The sequence below is a fragment of the Manis pentadactyla genome, chromosome 10 (assembly GCF_030020395.1).
Source record: "Manis pentadactyla isolate mManPen7 chromosome 10, mManPen7.hap1, whole genome shotgun sequence".
Lineage (NCBI taxonomy): Eukaryota > Metazoa > Chordata > Mammalia > Pholidota > Manidae > Manis > Manis pentadactyla.
This window is the reverse complement of record NC_080028.1, coordinates 121584751-121601394: the sequence shown is the minus strand read 5'-3', so window position 1 is coordinate 121601394 and position 16644 is coordinate 121584751. Positions and strand designations below refer to the sequence as shown.

General features: G+C 44.9%; 1 protein-coding gene across 1 annotated transcript in view; it reads right to left on the bottom strand.

The window, feature by feature from the left end:
• GRIN2A (glutamate ionotropic receptor NMDA type subunit 2A) overlaps positions 1-16644 on the bottom strand; it is a 356641-nt gene that overhangs the window by 78278 nt on the left and 261719 nt on the right. Inside the window, exon 6 of the mRNA XM_036931766.2 lies at positions 2753-2958. Coding sequence (XP_036787661.2) covers positions 2753-2958 — 206 coding nt within the window. The remainder of the gene's footprint in view (positions 1-2752; positions 2959-16644) is intronic.

Below are 16644 nucleotides of genomic sequence, written 5' to 3'. Positions count from 1 at the left end.
ATTTATTTGGGGGTTCATTACTCCATACAAATAGGGCTCCAGACTTGGTGATCTACTGTTTCCAGCTCCAAGGTTTCTGATGTTACAGATTTTAAACTCTTACTATGGATTATGAAGTACAAGACGCCCTACCTCATGGGCCCTGCTGGGACAGAGAAGGCACTGTTATCAGAAAGGAGGCGGCCCACTGGGGCTGTATCCTTTGCTGTGTGCCGGCCACCCTGCTTTCTTCATCTGACCGAGTTCTGCTGGAGGAACAGCCACTCAAGCCAAAGCCTCCTGTGGCACCTTTCTCACATTCTCTTTCCCCCTCCCACCCAGCTCACGAGCCCCTAGTGTTGCCCTGGGCTTCCTTCTGTTTCCGGAACTTGCCAATCCCTTTCCTCCCGTGGGCCCTTTGCACCTGCTGCTCCCTCTACCTGAAGGCTTTTCCCCAGATCTTCCCATGCTTGGCCCCTTCTCATCTCCTCTATGTCTTAACTCTCACCTGTGTGAGCTCGAGGAGTCCCGCAGACAAATTACTCTTATCACACCACCTTATTTGTGTCCTTTCCAAAGCTCACCCTGTCATGCGGCTGCCCGGGCCCATTTTTGGCTGAGTTGTTTTTTTTTCACTGAGTGTGTTCCATAACCACAGGACCCTGGTCTTTTGCCTTCCCTGTGCATTGCCATATCCCCGGTGCCTGGCACTGTGCATAACACATACACTGTGCTTAATGAGTATTGATTTACTTATTAATCAATTAAAGATTTCAACTCTAAAGAAACTGATTACCGATAGGGGAAGAAAAATTTATCTTTCTCCAAACCAAAATATGCCTTGATAACATATATATTTTTAATTATCTTTATCCCAAGCTCTGAGCTCTGGGGATTTGCATCGTGCATAATAACGACTTGGGTTGGAATTTGGAGTGGGGGAGGGAAAGCACCTGTTCACTCACCCGCTCAGTCATTCCCAACATTGGCGTGGCCTGTTCTGTGCCTGCTACTGGGAATACGAAGATGAATGAGCCACACTCCGTATATTTAGGCAGCTCATACTCCAGGGAGAAAGACAGATAAATTATAAGCCATAAAAACAGGTGGTGAAAGAACCCAAGAATGGACTAACAGTTACCAAAGGGAAAGGGACTGGGGAGGATGGGTGGGAAGGGAGGGATAAGGGCGGGGGAAAAAGAAAGGGGGCCTTATGATTAGCATGTATAATGTGTGTGTGTTGGGGCACGGGGAGGGCTGTGCAGCACAGAGAAGACAAGTAGTGATTCTACAGCATCCTACTACGCTGATGGACAGTGACTGTAATGGGGTTTGTGGGGGGACTTGGTGAAGGTGGGAGCCTAGTAAACATAATGTTCATTCATGTAATAGTAGATTAATGATACCAAAAAAAAAAGAACAGGTGGTGAAGTAAGAGACAGAGTGTTATGGACTCAATGTGCTCCTCTCAAGTTTTATATTCAAAACCCTAATTCCCAGTGTGAGGGCGTTGGGAGGCGGGGCCTCTGGGAGGTCACGAGGGTGGAGCCTCATGAATGGGATGTGTGCTCCTGTAAGAACAGACGGGACAGCTTGCTTCTATGCTTTTGGCTCTCTGCCATGTAAGGATACAGTGGGAAGCAGGTCACCTGCAAACTGGGCAGCCCTCATCAGACACCAGATTTGCCTGCACCTTGATCATGGACTTTCTAGACTTCAGAGCTGTGAGAAATGAATACCTGTTGTTGAAACCGCTCAGCCGGTGGTGATTTGTTATAGCAGCCTGGACAGCCTAAGACACAGAGACATCCCCAGGGTTCTGTGGATGACAGAGAACTAACCCAACTTGGGGAGGGAGTGGTTAAAACTTCCAGGACAAGTGAGAATTATCTAGGTGAAAGGAGGTGATCAGAAAACACTCAGAAACAAAGTCAATTTCTTCTTAATTTTCACCAAAAGCCTTTTCCTTTGGTTGGTCCCCCAGAAGGGTGGTATTTGTGTTTGTGTTTGCATTAGCAAAGAGTATAATCAGGTCCTCAGACTTAGTCAGGAAGCTTTATGCTTCACCAAAGGTTTATAGATTAGGGCAAACCCTTCCCCAGAAGCTCTGATAGAAAACGTCAGTTCTTTCTTCAATCATAATAGAAGAGGAAATGACACTGAGGCACTGCTTGCTGGCTGTCAGTGAGCTAGGAAGCTACCAGCAGGTAAGTGCCACCACAATCCCATTGGGAAGTCAGATGTAGGGTGCATGTTCACTCACAAAGGAAGAGAAGTTTTGTTTGAAAATTTTGGATCTGGGTTATATCAAAGTGATGGAAGGTGCAGAGTTGGGGGAGGAGTGGCCAGAAAAATAAAACAGAAATAGTTATTGAAGGAGAGGCTGGAGGGGAGAGTTGACTCAGCATGATGGTTGAGCACATGGTGGCCGAGTCAGATGGACCTGTCTTAGAGTCCTGCCCCCTCCATTTACTAGCTGAACGGCTTTGAACATATTTTTTAATCTTCCCATTGAACTCAGTTTCACCGTATTGAAAATGCATAAAACCACCTATGTTACAGAGCTGTGGGTAGGGCTAAATGAATGCAAACTATTTGAAATAGTTCCAGGTATTTATTTAAGTCTAAAAAAAATCTGTTATTCTATTATACCAATGATAATAGAGTCTATTTTGTATTAAATTTTGCTGTAATTAACATACAGTTGTATCAATGACACAGGCTCTATTTTGAAGAATTAGGTACATTCAACCCACAGCATCCCTGGACTCACTTGATTTTGACGAACTTCCGACACGGCACGGTGTTCCTCACGCACGTCTCGGTCAACGGATCTATGTCCTCCACGATGACGAAGGGGGCCTCCTCCAGGGTGACGATGCTCAGGTGGTTGTCGTCCGGCTCACAGTCTGAAAAGGACTTGTATCTCGGCCACACGGCATGTCTCAGGCTCAGGGTCTGGTTCTCCCACTTGCCCACCTGCATCGTCAAGACAAGGACACCCCTGAGCTTTCCTGCCCCACTGACTTCCAGAAAGACAAAGCCTTCCCGGTGGGAGGCACTGGAAAAAAACCCTACTCATCCCAAGGGGCTTTTTCAGCAACATGCCTCAACATACACATCTGTTTATGTGCTAAGGAAAATGGAGACAGAAGAAAAGCAGACTACTGCGCTGCCCCAGGCCCTGGACTCTCCCCAGACTAATTAAATACCGTGGTGGCACCTAAGCATGTAGTTCCAATGTTTTACGAGTTCAGAAGCACTGATGTGAAAATAGCATGGACTGGTAGAATCGGAGAGGTTCTGGGTTCGAATCCCCACTCTGCTGCTTACCGGCTGTATGCCCCTAGGCAAGCACTTAATCACTACCAGCATTTTGTTTTTCTGTCTATAAATAGGCACAATCCCACTTTCTTTGTAAGGACAGTGCAGAAGTTAGGGCGATTTGTGAGAAGCATACAGCACAGCGCCCAACACAAACGCGAGACTCCCTACTTTTTCTTTTAAGTATAGAAGAGAGACAATGAGAAGGATGAGGCTTTTAAAGGTGCTAAGGAGAAGAAAAAGAGGAAAGGGGCAGAGGAAGAGCATGTCAAAGAGCAGAAGGGAGGGAGGGTTGGCAGGAGAGACAACACGAGGGAATGGGGCAGGTCAGGAAATTAGAAGCTTCATTTCATGCTCAGATCTGGTTCTATTTACGCTGCAAATTAAGGTGAACTTTCATCATCCGGCACAGAGTGGAGACTTTCACTGCTTAGTGTACATCATCAGGACCTGTCAAAACAGAACCGATAGCGTTCCCTCGGAGCAGCAGTTGGCATCTTGGTGAAATCAAATTGAAGGCTGTATGTTTTGAATCTTAATTTTATTTGACAGTTTATTGGCACCACTCACATCTGCCCTAGGAGAAAGCTGCCCCCAGCATGCACCTGCTCTTCCCTCCTCCTGCTCCCATGCACAACTGTTTGACACCTCAGGTCAGTGCTTTATTTGTAATACCAACCCCAGGAAACACCTCATCTGGAAAGCTAAGTGCTAGTCCAGGCTTGTCCGTGTTGACGTGACCCGCTCACCTCTCCTCCTATAATGGAAGTGTCACCAGAAATGAATCTCAGGCCCTCAAAGAGAATTCAGACATGCTGGACACCAGGAGAAGGGACGGGGTCTGGGGACAGAAGGTAATCGCTGCTCTCTGAGATTACCTCATTGTTTGGACTGGAAAATTTTTGCTGCTTGTAGAGAAACATCCCATGTGGCCAATTAAAAACTGCCCAGCTTCGCTGATACTTTTCCTTTTAAGATAGAGGAAGGGCAATAAAATAATTTGCTCAAACAAACACGTTCATCTACCCATGCTGTGATGGGTAATGCAGACAGGGGGGAAAGTGGAGCCCAACACATTCTTCATTCATTAAAAACAGATTGAACACCAACTATGTCCTGGCACTAGCCTGGAAATACTGACGACAAAAACAGAACAATTCTTGCCTTCGACTCTCAGGTGGCTGTGGGACAAAGACGAGACCAATGATAATAAGCGAGCAAAAAAGAATAAGAGACATCCTAGCTTTCTTTCTGTGACATGTTATACCAATCCCTTTCCTTTCCATTTCTCTTGGAATATGCAAACATAACCTCCAGGAGAGGCTGGGTAGTTCCGTGGGTAAGAGAATGGCTTTTGGGGTCAAACAGAAGTAAGAGAGCTGATTCTGGCTTCACCCATTAGCTGAGTAGCCTTGGGAGAGTCACTGAGCCTTTCTGAGATTCATTTTCTCTACCTGGAAAGTGCAGATAGCAACAGGATATGCATTTCAGGATGGTAATGAGATTTGAATGAGTCAAAAATGTACATGAAGCATTGAGCACAGAACTTAACATGTTAACACACATGGCAGCTGCTATTTTATTACTGCTGTAGTTAGCATTTAAAACAAAGCTCAAATATCAGCTCATCTGTAAGGGCATTCCTGCCTTGCCTAGCGATATAGGATTTGCCCCTATCTCTGCCATAGGCCTTTGATGCTATAACAGTGTCACTTCTGAGCACTTCTGTGCAGTCAGGAAATATCACCACTTAGTTTAATCCCCACACATCCTCCATGGTAAGGATTATTATCCCAACCTCACAGTTCAGGGAACTGAAGCACAGAGAGCTTATATAACCCATGCAAACTCACACAGCCAGTACGGGTGGAATCAGAGGTATACCATAAGGCTGTCTGAATCCAAAGGGTCTTTCCCACAAGGCACGCAGACCTTCTATTAGTTGATTCATGGTAATCACGCTATAGCTCCAAGAACCTTCTTTCCTTGCAGAGACAGCACCTGAAGTCCCAAGATAACATGAATCAAGGCAGAGACCATTTAGCCGGCAGAAGCTCTGGTGATGCATTCACCCCATCACACACCCCACACCCTGGGAGTCGGGCAGAAGTCGCTGCCAAAATCTGACTTAGGAAGAGAGAGGTTGCAAAGCCTGAGGAGGCCCAGAGTGCAATGACTTTCTTTATACATGTTTAAATTCCTTTCGACCTTCCTAACATGTCAAGTAAGTACCCATGGGCTGGCCAAGGAGGGTGGAAGCAAGTGGAGGGTCAAAACTTGATCTGGAACTGAAGATGCTGTGGAAACATTGCCCTGGAGCCTGAAAGCGCCTGCTTCCTTCTCCGAGTCCGAGAGAGTCCTTGGATGGGAACGACTGAAAAGATACATGGATGTATGTCCACACGTGACCTGCCAGCAGGTAGAAACTCTTTGCCCCCTCAATTCATTTTTTTTCTTCTTTTTTATTATGGAAAATGTTGAATTCATACAAAAGTAGAACAGTGAATCTCCCTAATCCCATTTTCTAGCTTCGGTAATTACTAACTCGTGGCCAGTTTCATTTATACTCCCACCCACTTCCCCCATATTATGTTGACAGACAACTCAGGAATCCTAACATCTCATTCTTAGCTCTTAATCACTCAAATATCTAATCTCCACTTGCTTAACAATATTATACTTCAGCAACCTATGTGCTTATGTAATTTCTCCCACTAGATTATGATTCTCCGGTCTCTTCTCCCTCACATGGCATAGGGAGGAGGGGTTCAGAATCAATGCTGTGGACTTAGGGGTCAGATGGACCGACAGGCTCAAATCCGCCAATGCTCTCCACTGTGTGACCTTGTGCGGGTCACATAATTGTCCCAAACTTCAACCACAAATGAAAAGATCTCCATTTCACATGTGGTTTTGAGGGTTATAAGTGAAAAATAATGATGGGAAACGTCTCTGAAATCACATTCCCTAGAACGCAAGTCTTCCATATGAGATAGGACTGTCCTTAATTCAACATTCATTAAACCTCTCTTTGCGAAAACGGTAAGCTTTTGCAGCTGAAGTCTTGGTTGAGAAAGTGAAGACCTGAGTTCCTGTTATGGCATGCCCTTGACCTTTGATCTCACTGTGTGGGTCTCAGTCTGCTCACCTGTAAGAGATGAGGAGGGTGGGTTAGACTAGATGACCTCTAAGGTCTTTCGTGTTTAAGGTTGTGTGCAAAGTAGTGAGCTGCCCTCCCAACGTGTTCCTGATTTGGATTGGGGCAATAAATAGATAATTAGAAAGGAGCAAATGGAGGCGGCACTCCTCAGAGGCTGATGTTTAATGCTGGAGAGCAGCCATATGTCAGGGCAGCTTTGTACCTGCAAAGAACGGCTAGAGGTCAGTGATGACATGCCTATCTCTGAAGAAGACGGGATGCTTCTGAGAACCAAGCCAGAAGGCCAAGAAGAGTGAAGTCAATAGCGCTTTCTTGGCTGGGAGTTTTTCAAGCTGCACAAAAGCCAGTGGTACCCAAATCGGAGGCTTCCCACAAAGCTGACTCTTCCTCATTCTCTAGTGAGGGGCCTGGGTTCAAATCCTGACTTGGCCAAGTACCAGCTGTGGTCATTGGACAATGATGACAAAGTATTTAACACTTACTGGGTGTTTTACTATGTTTCCAGGAACAGAGACCAGGGTTTTTCATGCATTATCTGACTCAATCCTCAAAACAACCCTAGGAGATAGGGACCTGTGCTTATCTTCCTTGCATGGCAACTGAGGCTCAAAGAGATGAAGTATCTTGCTCAGGGCACATCATAAATGTCACAGCAGGAATTTAAGCTTGGCCAGTGAAAGACCTGGTGAACAGCTTAATCACTGCCTTCCTCTTTGAAATCTGGTTTCTTCACATTTTCCAGGCAAATAACAGTGCCCACCTTACACAGTTGCTGTGTAAGGATTACATGAGATGATAAAAATAAGTGTTTCTGTTGCCACTATTCTGGGAGCTTTAAACATGAACTCATGTAATTCTAAAAACAGATCCATGAATAAGATCCTATTATTATCTCCGTTTCATAGATGAGGACCCTGAAAGCACAGAGTTTGAGTAACTTGTTCAGGTCACATGGCTTGAGAGTGGCAGAGTCAGGATCTGATCCCAGGACTCGTTTTTGAATCATTGGGAAAATGCAACAAAAAGTTTTTTCTGGGGGAGAAAAAGAAGAAACTGCAGTACGGAAACCTGACAAATGTTACCTCGGCCAGAACCAAGGCCAACGTCAGCAGGGACAAGTCATTCTGACCGTCGGTTCTCTTGATACACGCGATGACAGGGGTCCTCTGCCTGTGTGATCTTCCTTCCAAAACACTAACCTCAGTCTAATCATAAGAAAAGGAAATGAGAAAAATCCCAGCCTAGGGACATCTTAGAAAATATCTGACCAGGATTCCTCAAAACTGTCAAGGTCAAGGTCATCAAAACACAAGGCAAATCGGAAGAAGCTGTCATAGCTAGGAGCAGCCTCACTCCTGATGGAGGATCGAATGCCACGTGATATCCCGGGTGCGGTATCGGGATGGAACAGAAAAAGGACACGAGATAAAAATCCAGAGCATCTGAATAAAGCATGAGCGTTAGTTCACAAAAATGTATCAATATTGACTCATCAGTTGTGACACACACATCACACTAATGTCAGATGTTAATAATAATTGGAGAAACTGAGCATGAGGTATATGGGAACTCGTGCTACCTTCGCAATTCTTTTCGTAAATCGGAAACTCTTCTAAAATCAAAGGTTACTTAAGTTTTATCCTGAAAAATTTTTTTTTTTCTGAATTCAAAAGGGATTTTTTATTTTTTGGAATAACAGATATATCTTCAGAGAGACAGAGTAACACAGCTGCCAAGAGTGTGACCTCTGGAGCCAGCCACCCTGGCTTCAAATTGCAGCTGTGCCACTTGGATATACAGTGAAAGTCTCTCTGCCTCAATGTCATCATCTGAAAAATGGGATGATGATGATGATAGAGTATGACTCACAGGGTTGCTGAGAGGACTAAATTAGTTACTACGTATAAAGCACATAAAGGAATGTCAAGCACAGGGAAGATACTATATGTTGTTATTCTGTTGTGGCTTAAATAAAAAAAAAAGTTTCAAAGAAGAGTTCATAATATTACATGTTTTAACTCCCTGAAAGCATTTCTTGATACTAACTTTAGTTTGGTATGGGCACAGTTTCTTTTTCCCCATATTAAGGATTTTGGCCACAAATCATGATTTTTCCCCACATCTGCCCCAGGGTTCTATAATAGCCTTAGGTTGATTTTGCATGCCCATGGTCCATTTCCCATTTTTTTTAGTTACAGCACACTGATTCTCCTTCAGAGATCCCTGCCTCCCATTTCAAGAAAAGGCACGTGCCCTTTATTTGGCTAATCAGTACATTTAGCTCCCTGAGCCACAGTGATTGGTTCAGGAATGTGCATGTGACCTAAACTGAGCCAATGAGGGTTTTCTCTGAGACTTTTTCTGAGACAATTAGGAACAGGGTGGCTACAACAGAGGAACCTATCAAAAAACTAACGTAGAACTAAGAAATAGAGAGAAGAGAACAATAAGTCGTGATGGCCTTGCTGGAGCTCTTATAACAACAAACGCTGATATTCACTGGGCACTTTTTATGTATAGACACCATGCTTAGCACTATTCTAATTCTTATAAACACTCTATACAGAAGAAATAGGTGTGGGCAGATGACTTTTATCACTATCATGAATTTTTTTAATAATTAAAATCAATCCCAAACTCATCCAAATAGTCTTTGTGGGAGGAGGAAACAAAGCCTTTACCTTGAAAATAATCTGAATTTTTGTGATAAACCTTTGAGTGTTTTCAGAAAATATACTGAGGTTTTGAGGACAAAGAAAAGTCATTGACCTCTGATGGAGAGAAGTGATTTTGTTAAAAGAAATATAAAGAGGGGAAATGAGCTTTATAATGATTTTTTATCTGTTCTTATTAATAAAATTTAAATACAGTGCTTTTAGAAAGCTAATTGCTCTTCAGCTCCTAGAAAGTGTTTTGTGAAAGGCCAGTGGTTACTTATCAAAATGCCCAGCCAGTATTTCCTCAGAGGCAGAGCTAATTTCATCTCTGGAAAATGTCTGTTACAATATTCACCCCTTCGTGTCTGGATAAACTTGGATGTCACAGCGGCTGTAAGAGGCTGCTAGAAATTAGGTTAATAGATGTTTTGGGCTCTCCTTTCAAAGAGGTAAGAGTGTTTGATCTTATTTGATGTATTCATGAAATGTTTACAAGAGACAATTAAAATCACTTCATGACTGGCCTCCTGGTCTCCCAAGCCACCTGCTAAAAATATACATAAGCACCAAAACCACAGATCTACCCCTACACAAATTCTTCCATGACTCAGACTGCCTACTACAGAATCAAATCCAGACTCCCTTTAACTCTCCTTAGTGGACCCTACAATACAGGTACAATCAACTTCACCTCTCTCTTTCTCCCATTTCTTTTATCTCTCCCATGCACCCTAAACATACTCTCACACTAAAACATATACATGCACACCTTCAAACACACATATACTTACCACCTATGCATATTCACATATGTATATATGTATTTATCATATACCCACACATCTACACATAAGCCTATACCTAAACACACACCTACACACATATACTCTTACCTACCTGAACATGCAATATACACGCATATATACACTGACCATGCCCCACATGCACAGCTGCACATGCCTAGTACACACACACACACACAATCCCAAGGCACAATAATACATACACTTTTCACTTCTCACCAAACACAACCTGCCTTTGCTGATGCTGTTCCTTCTACCCAAAATTCCTTTCCTTATCATCTCCACCAACTGAAACCCTACCTATTCTTTCCAGGTCCAGCCCAAATACCACTTCTCCCATGGAGTCTACTTCTCCAGCTGGAACACATTTTTATATTTTCTGTGCCTCCCGAAATATTCTCTATTTCCCTTGAATTCTCTCACTTGTTCATTCATGAGCTCAACACACGTGTCCGAGACTCCATGCGGGGCCAGGCACTGCAGGAGGCCCTGGAGCCACAGCTGTGAACAGTCCAGGCCTGGTCCCCATCCTCTGGGCTTCCAGCCTGCTTGAGGGGCGGAGTCAAAGCTCAGTGGGAATAAAGTGAGCTCACTGCCATGCTGGGCACACACAGGATCTACCCCTGTAGCTTCCTGCTCCGGAAGAGAGCCAAAAGATGATTCTAATAGGAAGGGAATTCCAGCTAGGAGCTGGCCCAGCAAAGCTGGCCTGCACCTTCGTAAGGGTTCTGTCTTCACCCTGAGCGCAAAGGGTTCTGTCTTCACCCTGAGCGCAAAGTAAACCAAAAGAGGTTTACTGAAGACTCAGTCAAGGGGACAGATAAAGTCACTCTGATGTATTAGAACACTTCTTCCCAACGCAGTGCAGAGAAAGTGTTTGTGGCTAAAAGATTCTGAGCCCAGGGTGAGGGTTAGGAGGCAGCCTGATGTATGGCCACACTGGTGAGGTGGCAGCAACTCACAGGATCTCAAAGTGGTCCGATCGATAGGACTCAGAGATAAGATTGCGTGGTTGTGTGGGGCTGGAGACTGACGGCTCGGTTTGCCTTGAATTCTGGTTCTGTTCAATAGCCAGACCTGGCCAGGCTTCCACAACCACGGGAACCACAAGTACAGAAGCCTGGTGTAGCGCTCACCCACAAGCCCGTTCAATAAATATTGGCTGAACTGAACTTGACTCAGGCTGCAACACACCGTCAAATTTTTACTTAGAATTCAAAGTTAAAAGAAGAAAGTTGCCTGTTTGCTCAGCACCTCTCCTTGGAGACAAGACAATAGGCATTACAAGATTAAACATCAGAGAGGAAATTTATTAAAATCGACAATGGAGGCCAAGTTCACGCTGCCTGTGCTCCAGCTGGACTGGCCCCGGGAGCTCATTGGGTGATTTCACAGCCAAGAGGGGAAACAGGCCTTAAAACAAACACTCTGCATGTGCAAAACATCGGGAAACATTTCTCTCTGGATAATAAGCAGTGATTTACTCCCAGGCTGGAGAAAATATGAGTAATTAACTCTTCAGGAAGATGAATTTAAGGAGAAAAACAAAGCAGACAGGGGGCCAATTTCTCTCCACCTGAAATACAAAGTCTTCCAGAGGACATGGGATAAATGGCCGTGAAGGAAATTAAAATGATTTAATGTTCATATTTAGCATAAACAGCATCATCGGTTAGCATCACCCCATGTCTCTGCATGCACATCGAATGCACAAGCAAGCTGATAGCGGGTTTGCACACAAGTAGTTTTGGGCCTCTGTTCACCGCCGGGAGCCAAAAAGCGGATCTGATTTTGACCGACCTGGAAACGACGACACGATGTCTGATCCGTGACGGCCGACACTTGCTCTGTCTGCAGGATTCTGCATCTGAGTCGAGTGAATCTTTTTAAACCAAGACCCAGTCTAAAGTTTGTCCAAGACAGTTGCCATGCTGAAAACGGGTATCACAGTTGAACCCAGCTCTTTCCTGCACCATATATTCGAACAAGCCTCTACAAAAGAAAACTGCGGTAAAGCAGCTGTGGGTCAAACCTGCTTTATCTTCAACACCATGAGGCCTCAGATGGCTAGTGGCAGAGTGAACCTGGGAAGTGCCTTCCAGAAACTGAGGGAACGTGTCTGCTTCCCTGGCATGTGCTGTCTTCAGTGCAGTTACCGGAGGTGGTTGGATCGTGAAACTTCAGCATAAATAAGAACTCTTAAGAATGCAGGCTCCTAGATCTCTGGGGTGTCTGAAGCAGCAGGTCTGGGATGAGGCCTGAGAACCTGACTTTTCAACCAGGACCCTAGGTCACCTTGTGCTAAGCAGTCTAAGGACCACATTTTGAGAAGCGCCTGAATGATCATACCTACGGTTACCAGCGGGATTAAACACAGCGTTATAAAAAAGACAGAAAGCTTTCTTCTTGGGTTACTTATGTAACCAGTGGCAATTGCTAGCAGATCTAAACGAGTTTAATCAGCTATTAGAGCCTTAATTAAATTCCTCTCAGTTGAAATTTCAGAATTTCCTAATTGTTACACAGCTCACATTGGAGGCGCTGATTTTTTTTTTCTCCTGTAATAACTGCTCTCAGGATAATCTAGCTTCTTTATGGATAACAACGTCAAACTGTCTCAGAATCCAGCACAGACCTGGTAATTCACGGACACGCGTTTTGATCATTGTTATTTCCATGAACAACCTGCATTTTTGCTCCAATTCTCCTCTTGAGGTTCAGCCAACAGGAGAAGAGCTCAAGCCTCGTTCAACCTCACATTTAAAAGTGGAGGTCTCTGTAACAATGAGCCCCCACTTTCTTCAGAAGTTCATTTATAATCTTCCATCTTCCAGGGATGGACAGACGTTCTATTTCTCCGGTCAACTTTTCAGCCTTTCTGAGCTCTTAAAAGTGATGTGTCCTGATAATTAGCTAAAAAGTTAACAGTTGTTTTTTCTTTTTCCCTTCTTTGGTTCCACACTGGAGTGTGATACAACATTAGAGACTTGAAAAATCAGCAAAACATAAAAAAGGAGCTCTCTCTCATAATTACTCATTGATTTTCCGAACCTGCTCTTGGGAGTCCTTTCGTGTATAACTTTCTTATCAGTCCACGGGCTGTAACAATGGTTATTAAATAATGAGCAGGTGTAATAACCAGCACTGCTTGAGGCCCTGTGATTACCCCAGCGTGCATTTTCTCATTTCACCCCGATGACTCTGGAAGGAAAAGGTTGGTCGGAAGTTGGGAGTCTAAGGGACTTGCCCAGTATGAAACGGCCCGTGAGAACATCTGGAATGTGAGCTCAGGCCATCTGACCCCACAGCCCAGGGCCACTGCTACTCCTCGATATTCCCGAAGTCGCCATCCTATTTGGTTTGGGAAACGTTAAGGCAAACAGAAACAGTTTGCTTTGTGAAGGGAATCTTTCATGGGGCAAATGGAAAAACGCCTACTGCAGAAAGAGTCCTGACGTGGGGGAGCCGGAACACCTGAGTTCAGGCTGCCCCTGTGCAGAGGACGTCGTTTCTTTCCTCTTTGGAGAGGGTAATGTTTTCTTGCCCTGTGAAGTGCAGGAGGAGGGGAGAGGGCAGCCAGAGGTGCTGTCCTGCAGTTTTTGTTCATGTCTGCTAGCTTTATTTCCTCAGTTTACCTGTGAATGGATTCTTTCAAGGACCTTGAAATCCCCCCTGGAAAAGGCCCCCACAGCACGGCGGCTGGGAGCCCTTGCAGGCTGGGGGTTGAATTCTACTGCCACTGCACACTGACATCCAAAAGGCGATCAGAATAATAGATCAGGGAGAAAGAAATCAACTGCTCAAGTGTGAACTGAGTGACAATTAGGTAATTTGGGGATTTCAACCAAGAGGAATGTAATTAAGGCTCTAACAGCTGATTAGACTTTTTCTTTGCCTCTGTGGTAATCTCGGTCCATTACGTAAGGGGCCTTCGAAGGGAGGATTCTATCTTCCCTTTTGTATCATGTAGCTGAGATGCTTACAGCCAAGATGATGACCAGACTCTGTTTACATTGCTGCATCTCTTATTATCAAAACTTGAACATAAACTTGGTCGAACACCTTTAAAGGGCTGCTGCCTTGGAGAAGAGAACCGGAATGCACATGGGCTGGCAAAACCAGGAAGAGATGCGAAGGAAAATGGGACAATCACAGAAACTGAAATGGGATGGAGAGGAAGAGAAGCACATAATATATGGGATGAGGACTGACCTGAGGTCAGTCGTCTCTGACAATAATAGTGATAACCACCATGATGTCTAGCACTTTCACAAAGACAATTTAGAAATACAGTGGAGGTTTTTCTTTTGAACTTCTAATGTACTTTTTCTGGGTAAATTTCAAAGATCAGTGTGGTTTCTGCTTGTGGAGAAATGAAATGCCATTTGCAATCTGGCCGAGTAAATAGCTCCTTTTTGAGTATTTACCTGGATGGTATTTCAGAGCTCTGCTCCCTGGACAGAGTTGCCAGCAAGCATCAGGATGTGGTCAAGAGAGGCATACTCCGAGGTGGGGAGCACAGTTGAGGGCCTTCCATTTGTTGTTCACTCCCACAGGCCTGAACGTTATGACTGGCTGGGCATGAATATAGATATGACTCCTCCTTTTACTCTAGGAAAATTTTTCAAAAGGAAAACCTTGAAAAGTGGCAAAAAATTGTGGCTGAGTGTGTCTAACTATTTATAACAGGAGATAGGTTCCAGGTAATTAAAGTGCAGACCAAAGAAGCGGGAGACTTTAATGCATCAAGCCTGACACTTGAGGGATGGAACAGGCCAAACGCTGATGGATTTCCTCACTCAGCATTATGTTAAAAAGTGGATTCCATTTGGATCTCGGCCCTGAACATTCTAAGTTAACCTCACTGACAGTGTCTGCAGAGTTTTAAAATAAGGTTGTAAGATCTGGTGGCATTGATCGGCTGCAAAGCAGTTCATCCCTCGCCCGTGAAAAATTACTGGATTGTGAAAGTTGAAGTGTGTGGAATTTGGTGTCAGGTCTCTGATGGGCATTTGGTCTCCAGTACCAATGATAAATTTGAATCCTTGAGATGCTTTCTTCCTTCTAGGTGAAAAGGGAGAGCCAGGGGTTGATGCCCATGGCCCTGCTGGTTATTATGAAGACACTAACTAAACGGCCATCTGTGTGGCTGACATCCATTGCTGTGATGAAATGCACAGATCACAGTTTCAATTCTCCTTAGGCAAGGTGGTATTTTCACAATCGTCTTTCTTTGCTGAGCTCTGGCCCCAGACTACTTTGCTCCAGGCTTGTCTGAGCCATAAAGTAGTCCAGTGAGAGGATCCTTTGAAATACTAATGCCAACAGAAGATTTAATGGTGAGGAAACAGTAATAAGCTTATCCACAGCTTTGCCCACTGTTAAGAACATGATTTTCAGAAGGCAGTAGGAGAGATGCGGATCCCGTTAGGATGGGCCAGATAAGACTTGCTATTTCACAAAACTAAGCCTAAGAAACCCTCTACTGTGGACATAATTTCACCGAAACTGATTATCCTCACCTTGGGCACCAATTAATAATTCCAGAGCCCTGCAGAGTTACTGGATGAAATGAGAATCTCTGTGACCAGTCAGGCAATACTTGGCATTTCCTGCTGAATTACAATGTCAAACTCACAGTTTAAGGAACCCTAGGCAGAGGATTAAAGATGGCAATATGAGAGGTAAGACAGAAACCTCCTTCCAGAACCACAAATAATATGAAAATACAACAAATACAACTAATCCTGAAAGAGCAAATGGAAAGAAGACTGCAACAGACTGCCTACATCTGGGGGAAAGAGAAGACCTCACGGAAAAAGGGTAAAGTAGAAAAGCTGTGATCCAGAAGGACCCAGGCCCTCCAGCTACCCCAGCTCCTGGCGAGAGGAAGGGAAACGGAGCACGGATGGGGTAGAAGCCTAGGACTGCTGAAAACCCAGCCCTGGAGATCTGCTCTGGGAGCACAAACCTACATTACATGGTGCTCTGGAGATCAGCGGGGTTGGAAAGCAAAGACAGGTGGAGTACTTGGAGAGACTGAGATTCCAGCCATTTGTGGAGAACAGGTACCCATAATGAGCCACTCCAGAACAAAAGAAAGGCAGGCACTTTGAAAGACTTCCCAACAGCAAGAGGGCTGCTAAAGGGGCAAGGGTTACACAGAGCTCGCTGCTCTGGAGAAAGGACAGGTGAACAAAATCTTCCTGGCACACTCAGCCCAGAAGTTTGGGAACTTTCCAGAGCTTCGGGCACTCCATCTCCCTGGCTGGAGACGTGCGCCAAGGCACCCCATGACAATACCTAGCCTGTCACTCCTTCCTCCCCGCCAGCATCAGTTCACAAACCCACTTCCCCTGCCCTTGCACTGGGCCAGTCAGAGGGTGGCCCCACCTACAGCAGCTACAGGGGTGTAATGCAGAGGGTCCTCCCTGTGCACCCGGCCCACTGGCCCTGGCAGTGGAGGCAGGCACTGAAGCCAGGAAGCAGGAAAGAGCTCTTTCCTCCTGGCAGGCACTGGCACCGCTCGCCTGTGACCACCGCCATGGCTCCAGGTGCTGGGCAGCTCCAGAGAGTAGAGCTCCTGGGCGCTACAGGGCGCTGCCTACACAAACATATTATTCCATAGTAATAATTACAAATATGAAATGGCAAAAGAACCTGGTACAAACCAAATCCCACAAACACCAGAAAGAGGGCTAAGTGAAACTGAAATCAGCAA